The sequence below is a fragment of the Tursiops truncatus genome, chromosome 14, assembly GCF_011762595.2.
Source record: "Tursiops truncatus isolate mTurTru1 chromosome 14, mTurTru1.mat.Y, whole genome shotgun sequence".
Classification (NCBI taxonomy): domain Eukaryota; kingdom Metazoa; phylum Chordata; class Mammalia; order Artiodactyla; family Delphinidae; genus Tursiops; species Tursiops truncatus.
The window spans coordinates 7740018-7767071 of record NC_047047.1 but is presented as its reverse complement, the minus strand read 5'-3'; the positions used below and the strand labels follow the sequence as shown (position 1 = coordinate 7767071).

General features: G+C 55.9%; 2 protein-coding genes across 14 annotated transcripts in view; one reads left to right on the top strand and one right to left on the bottom strand.

Moving 5' to 3' along the window:
• INPP4A (inositol polyphosphate-4-phosphatase type I A) overlaps positions 1-27054 on the top strand; it is a 148516-nt gene that overhangs the window by 89906 nt on the left and 31556 nt on the right. For 8 of the 13 annotated variants that reach the window (XR_012325579.1, XR_004521711.2, XR_004521712.2 and 5 more), the window contains 12 exons: positions 2690-2820; positions 4691-4795; positions 5279-5387; positions 9767-9950; positions 11161-11379; positions 12168-12411; positions 15921-15953; positions 20197-20369; positions 21169-21292; positions 22029-22155; positions 22447-22587; positions 24789-24886. Coding sequence is in view for 10 of the 13 variants with exons in the window: in XM_073791066.1 (XP_073647167.1) it covers positions 2690-2820; positions 4691-4795; positions 5279-5387; positions 9767-9950; positions 11161-11379; positions 12168-12411; positions 15921-15953; positions 20197-20369; positions 21169-21292; positions 22029-22155; positions 22447-22587; positions 24789-24886 (1688 nt within the window). In the remaining 3 variants the exon portion in view is untranslated. Of the gene's footprint in view, positions 1-2689; positions 2821-4690; positions 4796-5278; positions 5388-9766; positions 9951-11160; positions 11380-12167; positions 12412-15920; positions 15954-20196; positions 20370-21168; positions 21293-22028; positions 22156-22446; positions 22588-24788; positions 24887-26630; positions 26760-27054 lie in introns of those variants that run through there. The other 5 variants (XM_033838122.2, XM_073791069.1, XM_033838124.2 and 2 more) reach the window with 4 other exon arrangements.
• On the bottom strand, positions 478-26661 carry LOC117307821 (uncharacterized). The gene is made up of 2 exons (XM_073791070.1): positions 6101-26661; positions 478-5437 (listed from the first exon to the last, which is right to left on the bottom strand). Exon 1 carries the CDS (start codon positions 24730-24732, stop codon positions 23740-23742), a length of 993 nt encoding a protein of 330 aa, XP_073647171.1. The 5' UTR covers positions 24733-26661; the 3' UTR covers positions 478-5437; positions 6101-23739.

The following is a 27054-nucleotide window of genomic DNA, read 5'->3' as shown; positions in this document are numbered from 1 at the left end:
TGCCCGACACGCCAGCTGTGCCCCTGCTGAGCACGGGTTCCCCTCCCCTCGCCTCCCCTCCGGCCTTGAGAAAGTTAGACTAGCTGGTCCCTCTCTGGTTGCGGCTGCCTGGGTCATGGTTTCCTACGGTCCGGGCTCCAGAGGGCTAAGGATGACCCATCAGGACACTGATCCTCTGTGTCTCTCGGCCCGGGGCCTGCTTCACTGGTCCTGAGGCGGGGAGCAGCCTGCGGGGAGGTCTGGGCACTGCAGAGTACGTCTCCCGTCCGCCTAAGAGTCATCTCTGCTCCTTGCCATCGAGCAGTGTTAATCGTAGATGCAACACAGCAGCTGCGTGAAGGAAAACAGTGCAGCCAGATCCTACTGTTTTAATACAGCTATTTTGTTTTAATTTTTCTATCTTGAAAAAAAATTTGAACTTAGAGAAAAAGGGGAAGAATAATGCAATGAGCTGCTTTATCCCCCTATGTGTGTATATTTTATTTATTTTTTATTTTTTTAGATGAATTTATTTTATTTATTTTTGGCTGTGTTGGGTTTTTGTTGCTGTGCGCGGGCTTTCTCTAGTTGCGGCGAGTGGGGGACTTCTTTTCGTTGCAGTGTGCAGGCTTCTCGTTGCGGTGGCTTCTCTTGTTGTTGTCCGTGCTCTAGGTGTGCGGGCTTCAGTAGTTGTGGCACGTGGGCTCTAGAGCGCAGGCTCAGTAGTTGTGGCTCACGGGCTCAGTAGTTGTGGCGCACGGGCTTAGTTGCTCCACGACACGTGGGATCTTCCCGGACCAGGGCTTGAACCCGTGTCCTCTGTGTTGGCAGGCGGATTCTTAACCACTGCGCCACCGGGGAAGCCCTGTGTATATTTTATAGAGTTAATTTTTTAAAACTTCCTTTCAAGTTTTCCATATTTGTAATATATTTACATAGCTACCATCTATTTTTCTACATATCTTCAGTTTCACTAAATTTTTAGTTACGCATAATTTCCCACTGTTTGGTGCACTGTAACTCGGAAGAGTTCATTCATTCATTGTGTCGGTTTGGAGGGTTTTGTTGTTTCCCACACCAACCACGTGGCCAGTGTTCTGCTCACTGTGGTGGGGAGGCGGGGGTCTTGATGAGTGAGATGGACCGTGGGAGACAATCAGTAACAGAACTTGGGCCACATGGGGCCCAGACGGGTCACTGGTGTGCAGAACTTAAAAGGGGCTGTGAGAAGGAGGAGGGTGGCCGGGGCAGGCCTCTGAGAGACGGTGACACTAAGCTGACACCCGAAGCACAAGGAGGAGCCACGTGACGCACGGGCAGAGACACGGAGAGAGAAGGACCCGCAGTGGCTGAGGCAGACAGGCTCGGTTGCAGACCCAAGGCGAGCGGGGCCACTCAGCCGGCAACCCACGGGGACATCGGTCCCACCCAGCCTTGCCTGCGCTGAGGGTTCTTTTACGTTAACCTCGTTGATTAGTAATAATAATAATAATAAAATGGCACGGCTTTAAAATTTTTTTTTAACTTTAGAAAATTTAGTAGATTCCTAAACACTTCTATAAACTTAGCTTTTTCCCCCCCTTAGAGGAAAATGTGCGTAGTATAAAAAGCCAAAGAGCGCAAAAAGGTTTTTAACGAAAAGCGTAAGTCTTGGGATGCTCAACTTTCTGATCTCCTTCCCAAGAAACAACCACTTTTAGCCGTTTTAGTGTTTTCTGCTGTATTTCTCGATTTATGTATAGAGTGCTCTCTTGATGAATCAACTTCAGAGATTAACTGCTGATTTCCTATGAAGAGGATTTTGGGTCTTTTATACTTTCCCCCCCAGTTTCCTAAATTTCCTAAAATGGTTATCCTTTTTTTTGAATCCATTTTTTTGTGTTCATTATTCTGATTATGTAGCTCTTATTTCCTGCTGAGCTAAGAAGTTTATATTTCAGTTCTTAAACAGCTTTGCTTTCATTTTTGTGGATATAACAAATTCTTTTTTTCCCTTGTCTTCTTCTCTATGCACTTTTAGATCTAGACAGTTCATTACTTACACAGGTAGTAAAGGGAACGATAGCTAAAGCTGCCATCTTCCCAGGGTCCTTGTCCCGAACCCGAATAGGATGACAGTGAAACATAAGGGGCCTGGTGGCCACAGCAGGAGCCACGGGACCCCCGTTGCTGAGCAGCCCGGCTCGCAGGACAGCTTTATATTCTGCAGCTCTGCTCTGGTGAGGGCAGAAAGCCCCGCCTCCCAGAATCCAGGAGGCAGTGACAGCCCCGGGTAGGGGGGATGGAGGGGTGGGGAGAGCCTGCAGCAGTTGCCCTCAGGCTCCAATCCTCCTGTGCTCCGGGAGGGTCAGACTCAGGCTGCAGTTCAAGCCTTCACGCCCCTGTGGCCTCTGGACACATGCAAGGTCGCCAGGGTGCCATGGTGGAGCCACTCCCCTCTTCACTCCTTCACTTAGTTTTCCCTGAACATTTGACTGAGTTCCTATGAACAGCCTGTCTGTGCAGTTTCCACGTGGTCAGTGGTCTGCCTTTTTTACAGCCGCTCTTGGAGCTGTCTGCTGTCCTGCCCTGCTGCTGCCCCTCCAGACTCGCAGGGCCTCCCCTGGGTATGACGCGTCCACATCCATCTGTCCTCCTGGCTGGTCAGGACTCCTGAGCCTCTGCTGGGAGGGAGCCGGCGCCATGGCCTGATGCGTGTGTCTTCTTGCAGAGTGTGTGAACTGGAGGAGCTGGGGGAACTGTCCCCTTGCTGGGAGAGCCTCCGGCGCCAGATCGTCACTCAGTACCAGACCATCATCCTCACGTACCAGGAGAACCTGACCGACCTCCATCAGTACAAAGGTGGGTGCCCGCTCTCAACCCCACCATGGCTCACCCGCTCTCATTTTCCCAGCTGGAAATCTGGAACCTAGGGTCACTTCCATATTCCCACTGACAGACACTCTAATGGATTTTTAAAAATAGATTCTCATGTAGGTGTGAGTTCTCTCAAATATGGAGTTTTCAGATCTTAATTGAGAAGACAAATGTGTGAATTGCATCGAAAGTTCCTTCCATGGTGTCATCTGCCAAAACAACCGCCGTAGGATGAAATTCAGGAGAGACAAAGTCACAGGCTGTTGGTTCATTTTATTTCTTCATCTTGGTCTAGCATCAGCGAAATGGCCAAAAGGATGCAGGCCGTTTGCCTTGAGACACAGCAAGGCAGGGCTTTCTGGATTTCCCGGTTTACCTGTTCAGCGGTCCTTATGTTTACGTATGAATTGTCTGAGTGGAGCTCTCCATTTTAAGCCTCAAAAGTGAATGTGAAATATAGACACATCTTTTCTTCTTGAAAGATGCCACTTGATTTTCAAAACATTTTCAGGGTAGGTTTAGAAGACTATGCTTAACTCATTCCCTCTTGGTTCCAAATGGAGTGACTTTTTTGGTTTTCTATTACTTTATTCTCTTCAGATTCTTCCCTCCTTCCCCTCTTTATAATAGAACTTCAGCTTTTAAAGAAAATCGTAACCCCTTACTGTGGGGACAGCACAGAGGAACCCGTCCCTAAACTTGGCTGGGAAGCAGCCAGGTTTACAGGAGTGATGACAAGATGATGGTGCCCGGGGTTTGGTTTGAATCTGAAGAACAGATCTAAGTGTATTTCTAAGACAAATGGCAGTGTTTGCCTGAAGGGACTTAGGGACCTGCCCGAGCTGGATGCTTGTTACCTGGGAAAGTCTGAAACGCCCCCACCATGATTCTTCTAGAGCAGAGCTTCTGAGATGTCAGTGTGCTTCTAAGTCTCCAGAGAGTCTCGTGAACAGCAGATCTGGGATTCTGCATTTATAACAGGCTCCCAGGATGCCAGTGCCGGGGGTCCGTGGGCTACCCCGTCAGTAGCTAGAGAACCATCTCCCGTGGCAAAGTGCAAAGCGGACAGTGGCTGGTCTGTGTTTTGCATACTGGCAAAATAAAGTTGTCTTTTTTCACCAGGTGGAATGTTTATTTCTCCTGATCATTAGTGTAATTTATAGTCTCTTTTTCTAGGCAAGTAGTTCTTTACTTAATTAGTTAAGTATTCTAATTATAGAAATAAGATTGTGAATATTTTGTAGAAAACATGGTCCAAACTCCTGAGCCCCACCCCAGGATGTGCAAGGGGACGTGTTAGCGTGTTTTCCGGAGGCCAGAATCGCGGCTGTGTAGCGTTTGCTCATCTGATAGACGTGGGGTGATGAGCAGACCTTCTCATCACTTTTCAGAATTGAGAAGTGTTGCTCCCGTCACACCAGTTCCTTAGCTCTTGGATGCCGGCAGGCTCTACAGTTGGAACAGGCACTTCCTGGCACGGGCCCACTTGCTTTTTATAGTGGTGCTGACATCGTGCTGCACAGAATCCTGTCCCTGTGTCAGACCTGTCGGTTGAGAGCTACCGATGGGAAGGCCCGGCGTCGCTCCCGAGCCTCTGAGGGTGGATCCACCAGGCCCCTTTCACCACCTAGGACCCCGAACCAGTCTTCTGGCCGGGAGCTGCTCTCCCTCAATGTTCCACCCCCATCGTCTGGGAAGGAAGTGTGCTCACGGGCAGCTCAGAGTTTCTGAGGCCACTGCTGACACACACCTGCATACCCGCGGCAGTACCCTCAAACTGTCCCTTCTCCACCCACCGTTCATGAATGGGGGATACGGGCTGACCATCTTTATTTTCTCACATTCCATTCCTCAGGTCCCTCGTTCAAGGCAAGCAGTTTGAAAGCAGATAAAAAGTTAGAATTTGTTCCCACAAACTTACACATACAGAGGATGAGAGTTCAGGACGATGGAGGATCAGGTAACCGTCCCGCTCGATCACATCTCACTTCTTTTCTCCCTGAGCTGCCCCACATCTGCCCCAGCCTGCCCTGTGTGTGCTGCTGCTGGGCGCTCGGCAAAGGCCCAGCCCAAGGGCCTCCGGAAGGCCTCTGTGGAGAGCTCAGACCCCTTCCCCTCGTTTGTCCTCCCTCCAGCTTCCCTTTGTGTTGCTGTGGCAGAAAATTGCCCACAGGTCATCCTTCTGAAGGAGGGATGCAAGCTGAGCCGCTGGGTAGTTGCCCTCTGCCCTGTGTGACTCTCCCCTGAGACAGGACCCTCGTAGCCGAGATGATGGTGCTTGGCTCCAGAGGCCCTCGGGCAGCCCAGGCTGTGCGACTGAGGGAACCACAGGCTGCTTGGAAGTGGGCTGGCGGGGGATCCCAGAGTTGTGCATGTATCCCTGTAGCTGGCTCGTCCACAGGCCTGAGCCCAGAGTAATGGAGGAGAGCTTTCTGTCATTCAGATCAGAACTACGACATTGTCACCATCGGAGCGCCAGCAGCACACTGCCAAGGCTTTAAGTCAGGAGGTCTCCGCAAAAAGCTGCACAAATTTGAAGAGACCAAGAAACAGTAAGTTCTTGGAGGGTGTTTGTTGTCCTTGTACTGCTGTCTGACGCTTCCTAGGTTAAAAAAAAAGAAAGTCAAAACGGGACCACAGAAAACATCCAGCATCCGATCTGCTTTTGCGGGGTGGGAGGAGCTGCCTTACGGGCCCTGTGCTGCTCTGTGTGTGTGACTGAGCTGGGTGGGTGACGAGGCACCCGAGCTGTGGTCCTGTCCCTGTAAAATGACAGCGGATGGAAATGCACCTGGAGAGCAGCGCCCCAGGCGGCGGCCCTCCTGGACGCTGGGGCTCAGCTGCCCTTTACAGGCCCTGGTCGGTCGGTTGAAGGTCACAAAGCGTGAAGCCCGGGAGAGGTCGTCGGTGTCAGAAAGGCTCAAGGGGCTGCGCGGAGTTGACCACGCGGAGCAGGAACTTGGGAGGTGGGCGGGGTGGGGCGGGCCTTGCGGAGCTCGCGGTGAGGGGCAGGGCCTTGGGGGCAGGAGCCGAGGGGAGGGGCCGGGCAGGCGCAGGCGGCGCGGAGATGACCAGAGCTGACGGGTCTGGGCCTGGCCCTGGGGCAAAGTCAGCACCAGCGCTCGGAGCCTGCTGGAAATCGGCGAGCGGAGGGTGCAGGGTGTGCTGTGGATCAGAGGGGACGGGAGAGAGCGCTAAACCGAGCTGTCGAGCTGGACGCCGCGAGGCGTGGGTGATCTTCCCGAGCGTCACGCGCCAGGCTTACCTTGACCAGGGCGTGCGGGTGTAGGAAGTGGATGCTATGCGTGTGGCCGAGGCCTGGGCTCCTGGGACCGTGAGGTGGAAGAGCAGCGTGAAGGCCTCAGGCGCGCAGAAGGTGACCGAGACGAGCCCGTGCTCAGGCTGATAGGAGAGATGAAGGCAAGTGCGGGGAGACGGCAGAGGACACTGATGGAGCGAGGTTCTGGAGGAGACGGGGCGGCGAGGCCCGGAGAAGAAGGTGGGGCTGCAGAGAAGGAACAAGCTGGGGCCACGAGGGGGCAGTCTGCGTGGAACGTGGGCTTGAGGGGCCGGAGCCGAGTGCTTTGAGGATGGTGAGGCCAAGGCCCGCCAGCCTCAGGAGGACCCGCGGGGCAGTCGGAGGAGGCTTAGCGCTGGCCTGGCCGGAGCCTCAGGCCCCAGGGCGGGAGTCAGGACAGGGCTTGAGCAAGGTGACCTCGGACTGCACGGGTTGGGAAGAAAGGTCAGGTGCAGCGGTTGTGGGCCAAGGGGCCAGCAGGCTGGCGGAGAGCAGCTGGGGAGTCGGGTCAGAGCTGAGCGCAGGGCCGGGTGGCATCTCTGGGAGGCCCCTGGCAGCCTCCTCGACCTTGATTCGTCCCCACCAAGGGCTTCTCCCTGGGCAGACAAGCCAGGCCACCAGATCCCTCCGAGGACTCACCGACGCGGTGCTTCTCTGGGAATTAGGACAAAGGCGAGCTTCCTGTGCCACAGTGCTCTGCACAGCCAGCCGCGTGTCTGTCGCAGCATTGCATGTGGCCGCGTGGAGGTGCGAGCGTGTGACCTGAGGCTGGCGTGGAGGCCCCGGAGGAGAAAGCCGCTCGAGAGGGCTGTCCCTGTCCCAGGAAGGTTGGGGTGTTGATACCTGTCTGGCATGTTAACTTCAGTACCTCTTACTCCCTAAGCGCTTCTACAGCATTTTTCTAATATATACATTTTTATTTAATGTCCTACTGATGTCGTAACACCACCTGCAGGAATGGTTTGCACCAGGGGAGCTCTCCTTTCGGCGCAGGTGTTACTCGCCCGCATGGGACGTCTCCCTGGGGCTCGAGCACACGCGCAGACGTTGCTCTCACCAGTGAGCATGCTGGGCTCTTGAGTTTAATTGTCCCTGTAGTCGGGGCCTCGACAAATGATCTCCAGAATTTTGACGAAAGAGAACTTGTTTTTTTAATTTTTGTTTTGCATTTGCCGTTTGCTAACCAGCTGCTAATATTTCGTTTTGGTTCTTTTCTTTAGCAGTTTTGAGGAGTGTTGGTGAGTTTTCTGTCTGTGGAGAGTGTGTGTTTGGGTCTTGCTCTCGTGCGGAGAGACTGTCCCCTCCTCTGAGGTGCTTCCCCCTCCGTGCCCCCGTGGGCTCCTAGTTGTAGCCTCATAGACAGAATTCTCCTTCCAACTGCAATCTTCTGTGATAATGAATAGCCCATCTCCGGTCTGCTGTGTCAAACCCTCCCAGTCTGGTAGCAGTTCATTGCTGTGCTCACTCGAAGCGAAGACCCAGTTTTGTTCCTCCGGGATATGAGGAGCCCAGGCCGGGCAGGTCCCCAGGTGCTGGGATTTCAAGTCAACCCACTGGTGCGTTTGGGAGTCCCTTCCTGGCTTCTTTTACAAGAACCTGTTGCTTTTCAGTTTTCAGTTTCCCTTCACGTCTTGTAGGAATGAAGCCAGCTTACATTTTTATGGTATTTAATAGTTAATGGAGATTTGTAAAACAGTATTACTAGGGCCAGTTTTATCCCTGGAGGGCAAACCAACAATTAATACAACCCAGTGACTTTTTCCACCAACAATGAGATGGCAGCCAGAAGCCACCATGCCTGCTGCCTGGGGTCCCCACTGCCGTTCCAGGCCTCCCCAGACCCGCCCGGGGCGCTTGCCCCGGCCCAGAACAGGGGCTCCGCCCTGGGGCTTGTGAGGCACCCGTAGCCCTCAGAACTGCTGCTGTCGTAGAGCTGGAGCAGCTCAGGGGCCGTGGCAGGGCGCACACTCCTGGAGGTGCTGCACGCTGAGGACACCCTCCCCGGTGGCTGAGGCTCTGCGGCTGCCCCCCGTTTAGGCCTGTGGTTGGGCTCCCACGCTCATGTGTTCACGGTCATCCGTGAACAGCAGCTCTTTGAAGTGCATCCTTTCTCACTCCCGCCACGTCCTTCCCGTGTGGGAAGAGTAAATTTCACAGCCTGTTCGGGGTAGCGCTCCCGAGACCCAGCTGTCCCAGATGGTAGCTATTCCGCCACGTCCTTCCCGTGTGGGAAGAGTAAATTTCACAGCCGGTCCCGGGGTAGCGCTCCCGAGACCCGGGGTGGCGCTCCCGAGACCCGGGGCAGCGCCCCCGAGACGCAGCTGCCCCAGACGGCAGCTATTCATTCAGCAGCGATTGCAGGTTGGAGAGCAGCGTGCGCACCTCGTGCTGTGCAGGCTTGACCGCAGCCTGCTGCATGGGCTTCTGGCAGCTCCATCGTTTTTCACTGTGGTGTCTGGGCTTGGGGTGTTGTTTTTTCTCGGGTGCTTCGGGTTTTTGTTTTTGCATGTTTACCCCATAGTCCATCAGGGGAATGGGCAGGGCGGTCTGTTGGTGACCCAGCTTCGGGTTACCCTGGAAAGAGCCCAGCAGGGAAAGGGCTCAGTCCTACCGTGTGACCCTCACCTCCAGGGGCAGCAGTGGGGGGTGCGGTCCTCCCTCTTCCCCTGAACTCAAAGGGCAGCTCTTCGAGGGGACCAGTCAGGGCCCCTCCTTACATGAAGCATGGCTGCCTTATACGTCTCCCTGTTTCCCTCAGCTTCCTCAGGTGGTCTGAAAAATAAACTTATAATATTGGGTTGATTGGGGATCTTAGCTAAGAGACATGCAATTTACCATCCCCATCTAGAAGGTCCCATGAAGCCAGGGACGTGGAGTTGGATCCCCAGAGGCTGGTGTTTGTGCCGGACAGTAGCTTTGACATCAGATCCCAAGATGCACATGCTGCTCGGTGGCAGGGAGTGGGGAACGAGGGAAGGACTGGTTTTCAAAGCCAGTGAGGCATCCAGGCCTGGCCTCCAGTTCGGCATGTTCTCCATGGCCCCCTTCATCCGATGGAACATTGAGCAGGGGAGTCCCGGAGCAGGGGAGAGAGGATGGAAGCCCAGTGTTCTGGGGACTTGCTGGGGTAGACACATGAGGGAGGGTGTGGGTCTGTGCGCAGAAAGTTTGAAGTCCTGATTGGCCAAATGAAAAGACAGGTTTCTTTTGGCAAAGTCCAGCCCCTACTGCAGTCTCCCTTCACTGCGGTGTGAGCCACTCTGGTGTCAGCAGGTCTCCACTCAAGTACTGCTTAAAAACTGACAGAAGAGGTTCTTAGGTGAAAGGTTGTGAGCATCCAGGCAACTACTGGGTTCAGCATCTGTACACACAGGTAGAAACACAGTAAGAATACAGATACATGCAAACATGGATAAAAGGCTTAATTGTATTTTAACATTTCAAGCCTCTACTGTACAGACAGAATGGATCTGCTGAGATTTCCTCTTGTCCACCAACAACTAGACCAGCCTAGGAAACAGCCCCGAGTAACAGGAGGCTTCACCTCGTGTTGGTGGTGGGCAGGGGTGGGGAGGTGCTACTATCCCCACCGATTCAAGAGAACCCCTTAGAAGCTGTTCTCATCCTTTTTAGTACGTCGTCCAGCTGCCAGTCCATCATCTACATACCACAGGACATCGTCAGAGCCAAGGAGATCATTGCCCAGATCAACACCCTGAAAACCCAAGTGAGTTACTACGCAGAGAGGCTCTCGAGGGCGGCCAAGGACAGGTCCGCCACTGGCCTCGAAAGAACACTCGCCATCTTAGCAGACAAGGTAGGAGAGGCTACCCTGCTGCAGGGGGGTGGGGGTCCCTTGGGTTTCTGAGTACCCCTGGACACCTCATGTGTGCCTAGAGCTGTCCACACAAATGGTGACACTGGGATGACCTTGAAGGTCTGACTTCAGATCCTATTCCCACAAAGGCCTGGGGCGGGGCTTGGTGACTGGCCCGTGGTCACAGAGCTGGATGGGGGCAGACCAGCAATAGAGCCCGGAGCTCAGGAGCCTCAGCTGTGGCTTCATGCACTTGGCTTTCCAGGGAGCGCACGGGGGTCTTGTCGAAGCTGGGATAGTTCCTCTGCTTCCTTAGTGACTGTCTACCCAGCACATTTGGGGCCACATTTCTGTTGTACTCACAGTTCGAAAAAAGAAACTGAATTATTATACACACATAATATAAGAACAGTATAATTTCACTGGGTTATGTATAGTCCACAAACCAGCTTCTAATTAACTGTCACCTGATCCTGATTAAAAATTGATGGGTGATGCTTTTTCACATGACTCAGTGTCTCTCCCAACGTACGTGCCTCCGCCAAACACACACGTGGCCACAGGCACACACACGTGCACACACAGATTCTGGTCACACTTCCCCACACACACCTGCTTCACTGGGATGAGCTGCTTTTCCCCGTCCGAATGTCTTGTATCCTTCCCATGTGTTTGCCCAGTAAAAAGACTGAGAGCCGGGGATTAAATCCACTCATAAAATAAAGGTGACGCTGTCAGACGTCAAATTCTGAGCCACAGAGCTGCTGTTGCGTGCAGAATTCCCCAGAACCGCAAGTGCTATGCCAGGAATCCCGCTGCCCGGGGCTTCAGGTATTAGATGTGACGCATAAGACTCCAGCGGTTAAACTGAAGTGAGGTCTGTGCCCTGGGATGGAGGGACAGCCCGGGAAGCCAGTGAAGGCTGGCACTGGGCTCACCCCGGGCCCCTCCTCCAGCCATGTCAGGCTCAGAGGCTGGCCGGGGTCCAAGAATGTCAGAGGCTTCTTGGCCTCCCTGTCGTCCTCCTTGCGTTCTCCGGGCTTCTGTGGGAAGTTCTTGCCGAGATTCAGCCGGGCCCGTCGTGCGGCAGGCAGCCTTAAACCTCGGCCGTCTCGAGGGCTGCAGCTCTTGGGGTGTGGGCACCGTGCGGGAGGGCGGAGGGGGGCGGGCTGGGCGCTCAGAGAGGCCGGGTGTGCGTGTGTCCCTGCAGACCCGGCAGCTGGTCACCGTGTGCGACTGCAAGCTGCTGGCCACCTCCATCCACGGGCTGAACGCGGCCCGGCCCGACTACATCGCCTCCAAGGCCTCGCCCACCTCCACTGAGGAGGAGCAGGTGATGCTGAGGAACGACCAGGACACCCTCATGGCCAGGTGGTCGGGCAGGAACAGCCGGTCTTCCCTGCAGGTGGACTGGCACGAGGAGGAGTGGGTGAGTCTGCCGCCCCCGCCCGTCACCCTACCGCTGAGCCGGCCTGCAAAATGCGAGGCCTTGCTCCCTCGCGGGTGTCGGGCCCAGCCCGGGCCCTGCCCCCTCGGCCTCCACTGGCCGTCAGCCCTGCCGGGGCCACGTCTTTCTGGAGATGTGGGAGCTGAGGTGCTGGGCAGCTTGGTGAGGATTTGGGAGACGCCGCCCTGACATCCCGTCACGATGTTGCTTCCGCTGGGTGGGCTTTGAGAGCAGGGGCTGCCCCTTGAGGGAGTGACACATCACGGACTCGTGTTTGTCATTTGCTGGGACTGTTCTTCGGCGGTGTCGTCCTGGGGGCACCGGACTGCCGGCGGCAGCAGCGTGCTCCCCCAGGCCTGCCCTGGCGTCCTGAGTGCTGCCTGGGTTTCTGCAGGGACCCCCCGCCCCCGTCCCCCATGCTGAGCGATCCACGGCCTCCATCCAGAAGACCTCAGTCCCCTGCGGTGTTTGTACGAGGTCTGCGGGGAGGGAGGAGGGGACGAGGGTGCTCCCGTGGCCCTTGTACCCACAGTGGCCTCCGGGACAGCGACTAACAGACGTCCCCCAAGCTTTGAAACTGACGCCCACGGGACATCGACTTGTCTTTGGAAAAGCAGATGCAGCTTAATGGGGGATTCCAAATTGTCTCACCCTCTCTGCATCCTGAGGGGTCTCAGTGGGCGTGGCGCCCGGGGGTGGGGGGCGGGCCCTGCTTTCTGCCCTGTGTCTCCTGCTGGGAGAGCTGACCCCGCGCCCCTTGGGTCCGCCAGGAGAAGGTGTGGCTGAACGTGGACAAGAGCCTGGAGTGCATCATCCAGCGGGCAGACAAGCTGCTGCAGCGGGAACGCCTGCAGGCCGAGGGCTGCGACCACAGCCTCCCCGGCACCGGCAGCTGCGCAGGAAGGAAAGGTAACCGGGGCAGCCAGGCCTACTGGATCCGACCGGAGGACCCCCTCTGCGACGGGCCCCCCTCGCCACGCCCCCCCGCCGCATGCCGCCCTCACCCGACCACACGTGCGTACGCACCCCGCTTCCCACCTCCACCTCGAGCGCTGTCTGTGTGTTCGTGTGTGTCTCTAACTCCACGCCCGCCACGCAGACTGCAGGGAGGCCTCTCAGCAGAGGGGTGTCGCGGCACCCAGAGCAGTGGGGGTGGGGGGGGCCGCGTGTGAGCCTGCAGGCGAAGGCCGGTCCTCAGGGCCCCGGGGGCTCACGATGCCGCGTCCGGGAGGGTGGGGCTCCTGGACTTTGCTGGTTTGTCAGCCAGTCTGGGGACCCGAAGGAGGCCGAACGGTAGATGCCTTTCTCGTGAGGTTGCTTACGGCATCAGGCATCAGGGACAAGGTGAGGCGCGCAGCTCTCTCTGGATGAGAGCTGGTGGCAGGCCCAGCGGACTCGTCTGGAAAGCCTGGTTGTCACTGGCTGGGCGCGCTTTTATCCGGCAGAGGCCTGCTGCCCTGGGCCTTGCTCGTAACCCAGTCAGAGGGTGGGCCCCGCTCCCACGTCTGGGGGGGCCAGTTAGGTTCCTCTGTTCGGCGCCACCTCCAAGGTGGGGCTCTCGGTAGAAGGCGGGACGCTGGCGTGAAGCGGCACGCTTCAGAAACAGCCTGCTGCCTGCGGAGACACAGGGCATGACCAGACGCTCTGCCCCGCTGCCGCCTTACAGCGGGGGGCCTCGTGCCTCCTGAACCCGTGGGTCCCTGGTCCCTGCAGCTCTGGCCTTTCCCCGGAAGAGCTGGTGGGGTTGTGCGCCAGGCAGCTGAGATCCAGCTGCCGCCGCCGCCTCCTTGCCCCGCTTTGGGCGGGTTAAGGCCCAGCTGGGCCAGGGATGGGCCGCTGGCAGTGGGACTTGTCATTTCTGAACCGGGCAGCTTTCATTCAAGGCAGGGTCTCGCTCCCCTGTCGGAGCCTCTTGGTAAATCCTCCTTGGGTTTGTCAGACGCCCTCCCCCTCCTGTCCGCCTGCAGTCTGTCCTCAGGGTGCGCTCTCACTTGAGCCTGTGTTTCCTCGGTGTCCCCGTCCTCCACTCTGCCATCTGTGAGGGGTTCGACTTTCAGTTCCCCAAACCTGTGTTTGGTTCATGGAACTGTTTTGTCTTTGTTCGTGCTGTCATTTTTTTTTTTTTAATGTAAATTGTGTTTCTTTAAAAAAATTTCTGAAAGTTCATTGCTCATTTCTCTTTAATATTGTCTTGCTTGCAATTTAAACATTTTTCTGCATATTTAAAAAAAGTTACTGATTGGATTTTTTTAAATGCAGGAGATAGTTCATTTAACTGGATATACTGTTGTATTCATAACTTAAATGTCCTCTTTTTCTAGGCACGTCCCCTATTGTTCAAATATATAGACAAATTTAAGCGCAGTTTTAAAGTTATTTAAAGGAGCATTTCTTTGTGATATTTAGGGCTTGACTTGTACCTGTGTGTGCCGTACAGATCAGCTCTGTTGTGCTCATGGGAGTAGGAAGCGTTTGAGAGAGTCTGACTCTGATCAGCGCTCAAAAGAAACTTATGAAACCACAGGCCTCTAAATTACCTGCACGTGGTCCTTAATTTAAAAATCTGAGCACAGCCGGGAAGCCGTCCAGACCTCGGCATGATCAGGAGGATCTGGACAGACCAGACTGTGAGCCATTTGTTTTACTCAGTCTCTTGTCCTCAGGGACCAGAGCTGGGCTCTGTCGTGACTCCCGATGCCCTTCCAGGTTCCTGGGGCACTTGTTTTGGCCTAATGAGCGGGGTTGTGTTCACACCGGCGTATTTACTGCCCGTGAACAACTCCATGCCTCTTTGAAAGGCGTTCTCTCTTTTCATTCCAATTCTCTACCCTGTCCTGGGTCCTTGGTTTTCATCTTTCATCAAGAAGTCGCCCTGCCTCAGCCCCGCCTGGGGTCAGGGCTCCGCAGGGCCCACTGACCAGTCCCCCGCAGCGGGGACCGCAGAGGCTCCGTGAGCCTCCCTCTCCTCCTGGTTTTCCACCCAAGTGACCCGTCTGCAAACTGTCAGGATTTGGTGACTTCCATTACCTCCCCCACACACTCTCTCCTGCTCTCCTCATCCCCGAAGAGTCCTTCAAACCCTGGACCAGGTTTCTCTTAACCTGAGATCTATGGGTTGCACCCCAGGTCCCTGTACCCCTGAGACTGTGCGCTAAAATCCGCATGTGTGTGGAGCAGTCCACAGTGGGCATCAAATCGCAGGGGCCTCTGTGATCTAAGAGGAGATCCCTCTCTCCCGTTTGACTGAAAGACGAGCCTACCCAGTGGGTTTAACCCCTGATCCCTTCTCAGGCATGGTCCCAGCCCAGCAGTTTGGGATCACTGCAGATCATGAAAACAGGCTTCTAAACCCTTCTCCTCATAGAGCCTTGGGATCTTGGAGGAAGGGTTATGGGGAGATAGAAGTCTGTATTTTTCCAAGGCCTGGGGTAGTTCTGATTTTAGCCAGACAGATGTTGAACAGTCACCGCTGTGCATCACACGCACCACGGTGGTTTCCCTCTGTGTGAAGCAGGCGGTCTCAGGATATTTGCACTCTAGTGAAGACGCTGAAGTCTTCAGCATACAGAGGCCTTTAATTTTGCTCTATTTTCTGTCCTGTTGGCCAGTTTAAGAAGTCATTGCCAAAGACAATTAGAAGATCCCTGCCACCACCCTTCTGGACAATCCAGGTTGTCAAAGTCTCCGTTCAGCTGGTTCCAGTTATTCTTGAGGATCTGAAACCACCTGTTTCAGGATCCTAAAAGGTTCTTGAACTGAAAAGTTTAGACATAAAATAAGCTTTTAGCCCAAACGATCCCTTTTCAAACTTGTTTGTTTCAGGTGGCACACCCAGTTAACCAGGAATTTTAGAGTTTTTAAGGGAGAAGAGAACTTGAAACGAGTACTTCCCGATGTGACTCAGTGTAGGTGAAATTGAGTTACACTTGGTATTCTTTGAGGGACCTGGAGGGATGTTCCAATTCCAGACTTCCCTCGGTCATAAACGTTTTGTATTTGGCTTAAACATCGTAAAGATTGGCATGCATGTGTCTGGTATATGGGTTTCATGACTGGACCCTAACCTTTTGGATCTCAGCAGCCGACCTCTAGCCCGGGCTCTAGAGTCAGTCAGGGCGGTGGGCTCTGAGCTGCACGCTCGATTTACCCGTCAGTCTCTCTCACTGCAAGTTTGCTTCCAGGTGTCGTGAGCCAGCGTGGGCTCCAGCACATGCAATGGGATGGACGTGGGGGCTTTATCTCATTGTGACACGTTAACCTGCTCTTCCCGAAGAGTGTGTCATGTTGAAGTACCAGCAACATGCATGTTGACACCGGTGGATCGGGCAGGGAGCTCCAGGCAGCCCGACCACCTTCGTGTGACTCCTGGGGAAGAGGCAGGCAGGCCCCCGGCCTCTTCTCCGAGGCTCGGTTTAGCCGGCTTACTGCCAGCTGCTGCCGCAGTTGCGCTAAGCGTTGAGTTGCTCGTGTTTGAACCGTGTGCCGCTCCTTAATCATCCGTGTCGCCCTCCATTTCTGTGCAGATTGCAGCCCCCCTCCTGAAGAGTCCAGCCCAGGTACGTGGTTTCCGTTCAAGGCTTCTGCAGACGTCTTCTTAATATTCAGGGCGTGTTTGTAGCTAACCTGTCAAAGGTTACCTTGTACTCCCAGAGTCAGGAAAACATTTTAGGAGTTTCCTCATTGTGAAGGATGTAGCAACTTTTCTTAGGTTTGCCGAGGGGCCAGTCGGGCTGGTATTGTGGCCAGAAGCAGGCTACCACATGCGTTTTTGTCACTTTCCCGTCCTAAACCCTTTTCAGAAGTTAGTGTCCACGAGCGCATTAGGCTTCCTGAAGTGGGTGGCCTGGCTAAGAGAGGTACATGATGGGACGTGACGCCTCCTGTGATTTCACCTGAGCTTGCGAGCGTCCCATGGAGGGGGAGGCAGATAAGAGGTAGCCATCCCGATGCTGTGGCACGGTAATCACACAGCCTCCTCTCTTCTGAGCCTGGCTGCAGCCTTAGACTTCCTGTCAGGCACTGCTGTGGGCTTCGGGTGGAGTTAGCGCTAGAAGTGGCATCTTTTGGACTGCATTTGCATGTAGAAATCAGTGTTTGTGACTCTAGTTCAGGGGTCGGCAAACCACTGCTCCGAGCGAATCCCGTCCACCGCCTGCTCCTGTAAATACCGTTTTCCTGGAAATAAGTCACGCCCATTCGTTCACGTACTGTCCACGGCTGCTTTGGGGCAGTGCCAGAGTCCAGTAGTTGTGACAGAGGCCCTGTGGCCTTCAAAGCCTAAAGTGTCGACTGTGTAGTCCTTTACAGAAAAACTGTGCCGACCCCTGCTCTAGTTCGTATCGAATTTCCTCGATGTGGCTTGTGGTTTTCCCAGAGGGAACATGAGACCCCCAAGTACGATGTTGTGGGGTTTTTTCCCCCTTACACTCCAAAAAGCAGCTACCCCGTCAGCCTGAGGATTGCATCCCGCCCTCTGACTGCATGTAAATATGACAGCAGGCCGCCTGCCTTATGTCTAGGGTGCAGCCAGCTGTGATTGCAGGATTTGCCACACTATTCCCGTCAGCTCTCAGAGCATCCTCTCGCTCACACGGCCCGCTCACAGCCGTGACTCCAGAACCCCATTTGCTCATCAGCGGGTCATCTGATGGGGCGCCTCATAACCCCCCAGTTTGCTTTCAGCCCCTCAGTTTCTCTCCCCAGAAACGTTAGTTTGGTCACGAGCAGGTCTCCAGCTCCGGTTCCCTGGGCCCTCCCCAGCACCTCCCCTGGCCCGGGCCTGGCTCCTTCCCACCTGCCTCTGGACTCCCAGTCCCCCCAGCTTACCTGCCGGACAGGTCGGTGCCTTCTCGCTGCGCTGTCTCCCCCGAGCCCCGTGGCGGTGACCGTCCCCAGCAGTTAAGGCCAGGAAAGGGGGTGGCGGCCTCATGACCCTGGCCCGAGGCAGCTCGGGGCTTTCCTCGGCTCTGCGAGCCCTGCAGTTTGTAGAGCCGAGGGGAGGTCTAGTGGGTTCCCGGGCAGCACTCGGGCAGCCTGGCTTGTACAGCTCTCCTCGTCTTCTGTGAGCTCTGTCACTTCCAGAAGCTTTGGTGGCCTGTCCACAGCTGATGTCAGATGGACTAAAAGGTCCCCTGCCAGGGGTTCCTTTAGCTTTTCCCACAGAGCTGTATTTAGTCTGAGTTAGAACACGCCATTTTCTCTCTCTCTCTCTCTCTCCCTACTTTCTCCTTTCCCTCCCCTATTAATGAGAAAAAAAAAAAAAAAATACACAAAGCAAAGCTACCTAAAGTTGCACAGTCCTGGACTGGCCGCCCGTCAGTGCATGTTGCAGGTGAGCAGTGAGGTCGGGAGCTTGCCCCACAAGGGGCATCGGCTCCAGCACGAAGGGTGCTGCTTAGGCACTGGTGTTTTTTGTTCATTGCCAGACTTTCTCGATGTAGGAGGCAGAGTAAACCCCTTCACCAACCCTAACGTCCCAGACACCTGTACTTAACTAGGTTCTGGTAGAAATCTCATCACTGTCCCTGAAATTTATTTTGTTTGGAAGTTCTGAAGTTTGGTTTCCCCTCGCGTTGACCCAAAATGTATTAATCCCCAACGACTCTTCGCTGCGTAGTCAGATGTGTGTACGAGTGGCCATTCTTTTTGTGTGTCTGGGAAGACACTTAGCCTTTCTGAGGCTTTCCTTACCCCTATTACTAGTCCTCTCTCTGTGGATTAAGTGAGAAAACAGAGAGTGAGGTACTCACAGGTGTTGATTTAAGGGCTGGTTGATGCTCTCATTGAACTCCGGAGCCATCCAGACACGGCTGAGCCCTTCTCTAGGCGGACATCAGGCTCAACTCCCGCCCAGGGCCACATCTCTTCTCCAGAACAGACCCTGAGTGCTTTTTTTTAAACCATTCTTCCAATTCTACAGTTTTTTTCAGTGTCTTTTTTTTTTTTTTTTTGGTCTGGTTTGTTGTTTTTTCTCTAATGCAGCAAAACTAAGTCATTCTTATATGGATTTTGTTTAAACAGAAGCAGGCAGAGTAAAAAATTGTATGCAGAGGGCTTGCTCAGTCACATAAGACCACTTGTATATTCTGATCATTTTCAGGTTAAAATGATCATGAGCTGCATAGTGATTACATATATATATATTCACGTTAAGTGGAACAGAAAGTAAAATTGGCAACACTTGCTCTAAGAGCATTTACTTCTGAGGTGAAGCGTAGTCTTAATGACTGCCTACCTTTCCCCAAACTACTTGGCTATTAAAACTTAACGCCCATTGGCCTTTTCTGACAGTTGTTGAATATAATTGACATGGATTCAACAGAGTTCTTCAAAGAAACAAAAACACGGTCTCTGAGAATTTTAGAGGAAGAAAGACGTGGATATTATCCACAACAGTCACCCCGTTTCACCGCGAAGGGCCCCTGTGGCTGAGGGGTCAGGGGACCTGCCCACGGCTCACCCGCCACTGCTCAGTGGCAGCTGGGGCCTGGGACTCACATTTTCCACTCCTCCATGCAGGGTTCTTTTCCACTGTGATTTATTTGCCAGGACCTTTTTGCTGTAGACTTTCTAAATGTAAGCCTGCTTTTTTCCACTAGAGGTAGAAATCCTTGTCCGCGTAGAGTGTGTCTGCATATACACTTAGATCATTTCCAAATTTTGAATGGCTACGTAGACTTGAAAATCTGCGTTGACCAAACACTGAGTGCAGGGAAGTCCTTTTGTAGGTTTTAGGCGTTTCTCTGAATTTGTTTCTCAGCAAAGCGTGAAGCACACAGTTGGAGAGAGCAGAACCACAGCTCCCTTCTCTCTTTTTAAGATTCTGTTTATCTGAGACGGAGCTGACCATCCTAGCAGCTGCACTGCTCACGAGGCCAGGTCCTGTCCTGGGTGGGGCGACGGCCACGGGCATCCTGTGACCCGCATGCACCCCATCCTAGGAGGGTGCCCTGCCCGGGCTGCACACCACTGCCTTCGCCGTGCTCCGGGTGGGGCACCCAGTGGTGATGATCCAGTGCCTATTTCTGGGCTTGGTGGCCTGTTAAAAAAATATAACTGATGGGGGCATGTCTTTTCTCGTCTAAATGTCTTCCAAATAGGAAGGACCGAGAAGAGCCAAAGCCAAAAATACCTTTCACTCTGTTTTTCTCCCCTGAGGTTCTATTTTTAAAAAGTTGTTTTGGTACAGGGTCAAAGTTTCCTTATATTCCCAAAACTGAAAAACCCCACTAAGCCAGGAATAGGGGGAGTCTGGCAGGAAGGTGGCGGCGGGGAAGAAAGCGCAGGAGGCGGGGACGCTGAGGGCTGCGGCTGCGTAGGCGGGGAGGGTCCTTCCGCAGTCGTGGGTGGGGCCTGCGCCCGCGGCGCAAAGGCTCGGCCAGGCTGGGTTGGCCTTGCTCCGGAAGCCCGGGGCTCTGCCTCGCCACCTGGATCAGAGAAGCCAGACAGCAGGTACCCCGCGAGGGATGGCGGTGCCGGGAGGCACTGGCCTCCGCAGACACAGTGTGTCCTTGCTGAGTCATGACTCCCAGAGCCCGCTGTCATCTTGCTCGAAAGGAACAGTCGGGGCCGTGAGTGTGTAGAGTCCCCAGAGGGGGTGTCGGTGGTCCCCGAGGAGGGCTGATGGTGCGTTTGCTGGAGAAGCTTCAGGCTAGGAGGGCAGAGAGCGGGGCTGAACTTGGCGCCACTTATGGGCCGTGCGGAGGCGGGAGGGGCAGGCGGGGTGGTAGGGCCGGTGCGGGACTGGGGGCCGGGGGCCTTCGAAGCGCCACCTTCTGAGCCGACCGCCCCTCGTGCCAGGTGAGTGGAGCGAGGCCCTGTACCCCCTGCTGACCACCCTCACGGACTGCGTGGCCATGATGAGCGACAAGGCCAAGAAGGCGATGGTCTTCCTGCTCATGCAGGACAGCGCGCCCACCATCGCCACCTTCCTGAGCCTGCAGTACCGCCGCGACGTGGTCTTCTGCCAGACGGTAGGTGAACCTGTCCCTCTCTGCCGGTGAGGAAACCAGCGTGGCGCTTTGCCCTCCCGCCTGTGGCTTTGCCCGTGTGGCCTGAGGCCTGGGTGTTGGCCTTGGAGGAAGGGGGAGGGGAGCTGCTGGATCGCAGGTGCTCAGGACAGTCCAGCTTCACACCTGCTCCCTGGGAACCTGCCCCAAGGAGCCTGGGGTCACACCGGCCCTGGTGCCACCGTTGTTCTTCCTTGCAGAGGAGTTCATTGAGGGAAGACACGCAATCTGTGTTCTGGTTTATAAAGCAGCAGGTATTAGGCCCGCTCAGGCACAACTCTATTCCGGTGATTTCGATTTCCCTTCAGAGGAGGGAAGAGCTTAGATGAGCATCACCAGTGTTCAGGTACAGTCATCTGATTAGCAGAGTGAACGCTGGCAGAGGCTTGGTGGGTTCCGTGCGGCTTCCTGTCCCCACGAGGCCGGGGCTGTGCACGGGGCACCCTGTGCTCCGCTCCTGCCCCTCGTCGTGAGCACCCCGCTTTCCAGCCGGCGCTGCTCTGGATCTTCGGGCATAGAGGCCTTTCCTTTCACCGTGGGGAAATCATTCTGGGCTTCCAGAAGGTTCTAGCCCAGGAGTGACCCCAAGGTCGGGTCGGAAGCTGAACCAAAACCAGACGGACCTTTGGAAGCGAGCCCTCCCGTGGCCTCTGCACTCCTGGTCCCAGCCCCCGAGGGCGAGGGGCCGCCGCAGGCAGAGCAACGCGGGTGCAGGAACCGGGGCGGGCCAGGCGCGAGGTGAGGCGGTGTCTGTTCCCTGCAGCTGACGGCGCTGATCTGTGGCTTCGTCATCAAGCTGAGGAACTGCCTGCACGACGACGGCTTCTTGCGGCAGCTCTACACCATCGGGCTGCTCGCCCAGTTTGAGAGCCTGCTGAGCACCTACGGTGAGCCGCCTGGGCTGGGCTTGGGAGAGCCTCCGTGTGTGGCCCCCTCTCGTCTCCCTGAGTGGTTTTCTGGTACACAGGTAACACGTACTGATGAAAATGTATCCAAACACCCCGATAGGTAACAAAGAACTAAAAAAAGCCCTATATAGTTACACACAGGCACACACACACACACCCGCTTGTGGCCCATTTCTGCACCCACTAAATTATTAGAAGGAAAGTTGCTGGGTCACACAGTAGGAGTATTTTAAAAATTTGTTGGTATTTCCAAATTGTCTTATAAATGCTCTTTTCTCCTCACCTTCGTTTTCTGTTTATTTCTTCTTAGAAGGTAAAAATGGATAATTTTTTTAAAGTATCTGTTAATCTTTGGAGTTCTAAGACATTGAAGAAATATCAAAAGGTCTAAAGAATACGGAAAGATCACAACACCTAAAGAGCCGGCTTTGCCTTCTGAGGTTCCCACGTGTAGGTCCCCCACCCCTCCCTTCGCCAGGAAAGGGCCGGGAACTACAAGGCGTGGTTGCACCAGCTGCGCTTTTTAACGTGGCCATAGGACTTCAGTAGTGGGCTTTACTCACGGAGAAGTGAGGCACTTGGACAGCCTCCCCCCAACTCTCACCGCCTCGTCACTGCCGCCCTGAACTCATTGCTGTCCTTCGTGGCCACGCTGAGTCCAGGGGAGAGCGCAGGTCCCCTCTGCCTGACAGCCCTTTCCCTCTCTTGCCTCCAGGGGAGGAGCTGGCCATGCTGGAGGACATGAGTCTTGGGATCATGGACTTGAGGAACGTGACCTTCAAAGTCACTCAGGCTACTTCTAATGCATCAACCGACATGCTGCCCGTCATCACAGGAAATCGGTAGAAATGTTTTTCTGATTCTCAGAACTAGCGCAGTTTTCATCTGTGTTCATCACATATGATGCACGTTTCATTTTTGCTTTATTCCATTGCATTCAGCTGGAAACGCTCATCCCAGCCCGCTACACTCATTTCATAGCCCTGTACAGGTCGGTGACCGGCAGCTAGGAGGTCTCCGAGCTGGGCCAGGCCGCTGTCCCGTCCTGAGGCCAGCAGGGCCTTCCTCTCCTTGCTCGCCTGTCTCGCATCTCCCTGTCGGAGGCCTGACCCTCCTCTTCTTCTGCATTTCAGGGATGGCTTTAACGTGCGGATCCCCCTGCCGGGCCCCCTGTTTGACGTCCTGCCCCGGGAGATCCAGAGCGGGATGCTGCTGCGGGTGCAGCCCGTGCTCTTCAACGTGGGCATCAACGAGCAGCAGACGCTGGCCGAAAGGTGCGTGCCGGGCCACCTCTGTGGGCCAGGGGCTGCATCCGTCGGTCGCTGAGCTGCTGGAGAGCGTGTACTTAGTCCTCTTCGGGCTCCGAGGGCCACCTGGACTTTGTTATCCCTCCTTCCTTTAAGTTCAGCCACATACCGGGCTCGTCTTTGGTGCTGGAACACAAAGATGAACCAGACGAGGTCCGTGTCCTCGAGAGACTTGGGCTGGTAGCAGAGAGAGGTGGCTGCGAGGATTAAGATGAATGCAGGGAGTAGGGGCCCTAGTGAGGTCTCAGGGGGTCTGGGAGGGCTTCCTGGAAGTGGGTTTTAAAGAGTAAGTAGGAGTTGGTTATATGAGGAGGTGGAGGAGAGACCTGGCGTCCCAGGCCAAGGAGCCTGAACAGAGGCAGGTGGGGAGAAGCCACGTGGGGCCGGAGGCTCAGGTATCAGGCAGCAGTGAGCAGGGGTGAGGACGGAGAGGCCTGGATGGCAGGCATGGAGCCACACCTTGGTCCTAAAGGCCTGTGCCTCGTGAACTCCTCCAGGGTCACCTGCCAGGCAGCAGGGAAGAGTCACGTGTGCCCACGTGTGCAAGAGTGTGTGCAGGTGTTGGAGAGGAGGAGGGGATTGGGTGTGTGTAGCTTCTAATGACCTGTTGGTACGTGAAGACCTTTCCTGTCACGTCATTACATGCATGTGATCTACGTGTTTTAGAACTGAAAGATATCTGAAAGTTCTTGCTGTTAAGGACATGTGGTCTCCAGGATGACATGCCATATTCCTGTTGAGCCTCTGAGCCCAGTGGTCAGTGTCCATTGATCCCCAGGTGTAGGGTCCTCCCCACACGGTCGGAGACCTTTCAGTGGGACAGGACACCATCAGAGTCACATCTGAAGAAGGTCATCTGCCGGCCATGTGCTGGAAAGATGTGAGGGGCCAGATGTGACGAGGGGGTTGTCGGGAAGAGTCCGGGCCAGAGGCGGTGACCTGGGTCAGGCAGGGGCAGTGCAGATGGGAAGGGACAGACTAGAGAGCCGAGACGTGGCCTTCAGCGGGGCAGGTGTGAGAGGCGATAAGGAGAGGAACAGAGCAGGCCTCTAGGTGGGTGGTGAGTAGCTGGTCCTAACCGGGAGAGGGGTCATGCTGGGGGCAGTTGGAGAGCTGGCCTTAGGCTGAGGGCGCCAGCCCAGGAAGCAGAGATCCGGAAGGTGTGGCCAGAGGTGAGGTGCCCACTTGAGGGAGAGCGGGCAGTGTCGGGGCCCCAGGAGGAGGTAACATCCCCTGCGTCTGGCAGCCGCTGTTCCTGACTGCAAGAGTGGTTTCTGAAAAAGGTGTTTCTGGAAAGGTTTCTGCAAAGGGTTGAGGCCAGGCCAGATTGGAGTGAGCAGAGGGCCAGGTGGCGGAGGACAGGGCAGTGGACGGGGGACACGGGAGGCAGGGTCTGTGCTCTGCTTGCCTGTCTGCTCCTAAACAAGGCCAGCTCACCTGTGTCCCAGGGTGACCCCCAGGGAGCAGGTGCCTGGAGGAGAAAAAGGCATTTTGGGCATCAGGGGTGGTCGGGTTGCGGTGGACCCACAGGAGGGCATCCTGCCCCCCGAGGGATGACTTTGGGACTGTGAAGAGGCTGCCATGCACGGAGGTCGCTGGGCAGGAAGTGGTGGAGGGGGCGTGCGTCCAGGCCTGGAACTCCAGGGCTGCGTGTTTGATGAGCACCTGCGCCTTCCTCACGGGTGGCTTCCCTCCCAACTCCCCGCGGGCCTGGCTCCCTGTGTGGTGAGGGGAGGGCTGGGGCCCTGCACTCCATCCAGCAGGAACAACTGCTCGGGTCTGGTCATCCAGCAGCAGGGCGACTTCCGATTTGAAGATGGGACTGTCCTGATTCCCCAGCCAGAGCCCCACTGCCGGCCCCACTCCCGGGCGCCTCCGGGGTGGGAAGACGGGGACCCGGGGCCGCGCGGCAGGGCTGCCCAAGGGCCTGGGTGTCTCGCAAGCATGCCTGTCACAGGTCACGCAGGGTTCCTGCTCATGAAACGTATTCAGACTTGTCACCAACACGGGAGACATGACCTTAAGCTTGGGGGGAGGAACGTGGCTTAGAATCTTGACGTGCGCCACAAGGATCGAGAGAATCGACATCATTACCTTTAACGCGGTCACCATGGCGCTAGAGACAGCGACATTAGCCAGCTAACGGTGTCCCCCTGTGACCTCTGAAGGTTTGGCGACACGTCTTTACAAGAAGTTATCAACGTGGAGAGCTTGGTGCGGTTAAATTCCTACTTCGAGCAGTTTAAGGAGGTTTTGCCAGAGGATTGTAAGTATCTCTTCACCACGGCAGGTCCCCACCCGCTGTTTTTCGTCCCTCGAGGGGTTTGAGGTTTGCTTAGCGACCTTCTGATGCTGATGCTGACACCCCCCTGCCTCCCGCCCTGTCACCAATGTGGTCGGCTGCTTTCATGCCCGGGGTCACCGTGCAAGACACGAAGGGGCTGAGGACAGACCCTGGGGAGGGCTCGCATGGAGGCTGGGCCAGGTGGGCGCAGAGCCGAGGGGCCCCGCTGGCGTCTGAGGGGCATCTCACAGTCGCCATGTGGCGAGGCTGCAGTGGCGCGGGTGGGTGACCACGCTGCACGGCCTCGAGTGGCCGGAGGCCGGCAGGGACTGAGGGCTGGCAGGTGGGGAGGCAGGAAACATGCCTGGAGCATGGGGGATGGAAGGGTCTTAAAGGCCCGAGCGAAGGGGCTAGAAAAACAGGCCTGCGAGATGCCAGAGGATGGCAGGACTGGAGATCCTGCAGGGCCAGGTCGGGGCCCGCGAGCGAGTGGGGGGACATGGTGTGGGCACGGGAGCTCAGGCAGGAGGCCTCAGTCTCCCCATGAACTGAGGGCGTGAGCCCAGCACTGGGCTTGGCGGCCGTGAAGGAGGCTTGGGACGGGTGCTGCTGGAGCCGTCGAGGCTCTGGCACTGACCACACATCGGAATTCACTGGAGAATCTGGGAAAATCCTCTGGCCAGGGGCCCAGCTCAGAGTGTAGAGGGCGGGGCCTCGGCCTCGGGAGTTTAGAAACTCCCCGGGTGATCCCCGTGTGCTGCACCAAGCTCGAAAGTGACGACGTTTAAGAGTCAGTAAAATGCTTCTCTGAGGACTCAGCTGAACGATCCCAGATAAGCAGGTCATCCTCGTGTTCTTCCACAGTGCTCATAGTGACCAGTGACAGATCTGTCAAGTCTTTGCACGTGCCAGGCCTTCTACACACTTGCCATGAATTATCTAACTGATCCCACAGCAGCCTTGGGAGGCAGGCTTGGTTTCATACCCATTTGACATATAGTGACACTGAGGCATGGAGGGCAGGTCCCCCAAGGAACCTGGGTCAGGCCAGGTGGCCTGTGGCCAACACCCACCTTCCGACTGCTCTGGAGGCGGGGACAGTGCCGGCTGCCCAGGCTTGGACTGAGGGGACGGGAGCGTGTGCTGGGCCAGCCCCCTGGCTAGGGCGCCCTGAGACGGAAGGGCCACGCTGGGGGATCAGGAGCCTTGTGGTCAGGAAGGGGGAGACTTGTGCTCAACGTTTTGGAGGGCGGCAGTTTCCAGTGAGACATGGCCCCAGGGGTAAAGGCCCGGGAAGGGCGAGGCCTGCGGGATCAAAAGCCGGTAGCACTGCCCACGGCCCAGGACGCCGGGGGTGCCGCAGCCCGCGTGGCCCTCAGCCCGGTAGTTACGCTCGTCCGCGAGGCTGAGGAGATGGGGCCCACCAGCAAGCGCCCCCAACTCTGCTGGGGCGCCAGTGTCGCTAACTGGGCCAGAGGTCAGGTCGTGCGTCTCCTCCGGGAGGCTCTGGTTCACAGCCTCTGGGTTCCCACAGCCCCCGTCACGCGCTGAGCCCTCGGGCCCGGTCCCCGGAGCAGCGTGGTGCTGGGCACCGAGCAGCAGCGTGAAGTGGTTGGCACGGGATCCTGTGTGCGCCGGGGAGGTTGTGCGGTGGAAACGGGTGCATAGTTTCATCCCACAGTTGGTGGTGATTTGCGGATTCGGGCCCCCTGGCTGTTTTCCGTAGATGGGACCTCGAGGCTCGTCTGTTCTCCTCTGGTGGTCCTGGTGTTTGAAAATCCCAGGCTTCTGAGGTGAGGTGGTCTGACTGATCTTCCAGCTGGAGGGGTCCTGGAGCGGCCTGGACACTGTCGCGTTGGAGGAGGCTGCCCTTCCCACCTCCCCCAAGGGTGGCGGCCCCCTCAGTGTCGCCACCCCCGGCCCTAAGCATCCTCCAGCCCTGGCGGCAGTTCTGAAGACCTGATGGATCTCCCTCACTCCCTCCCGTTCTCGATGATCCGAGCTCCCCCTCCAGCCCCTCGAAAGAACTGAAAGGAGGCCAGGTGGTTGCCCTTTGCAGGTGGCAGTGAAAGTAACGGAGTGCTCACCGTGCTGGCCACCAGGCCCAGTCCCTGAACACAGGCCTCCCTTCTTGCTTCAATCACACTGAA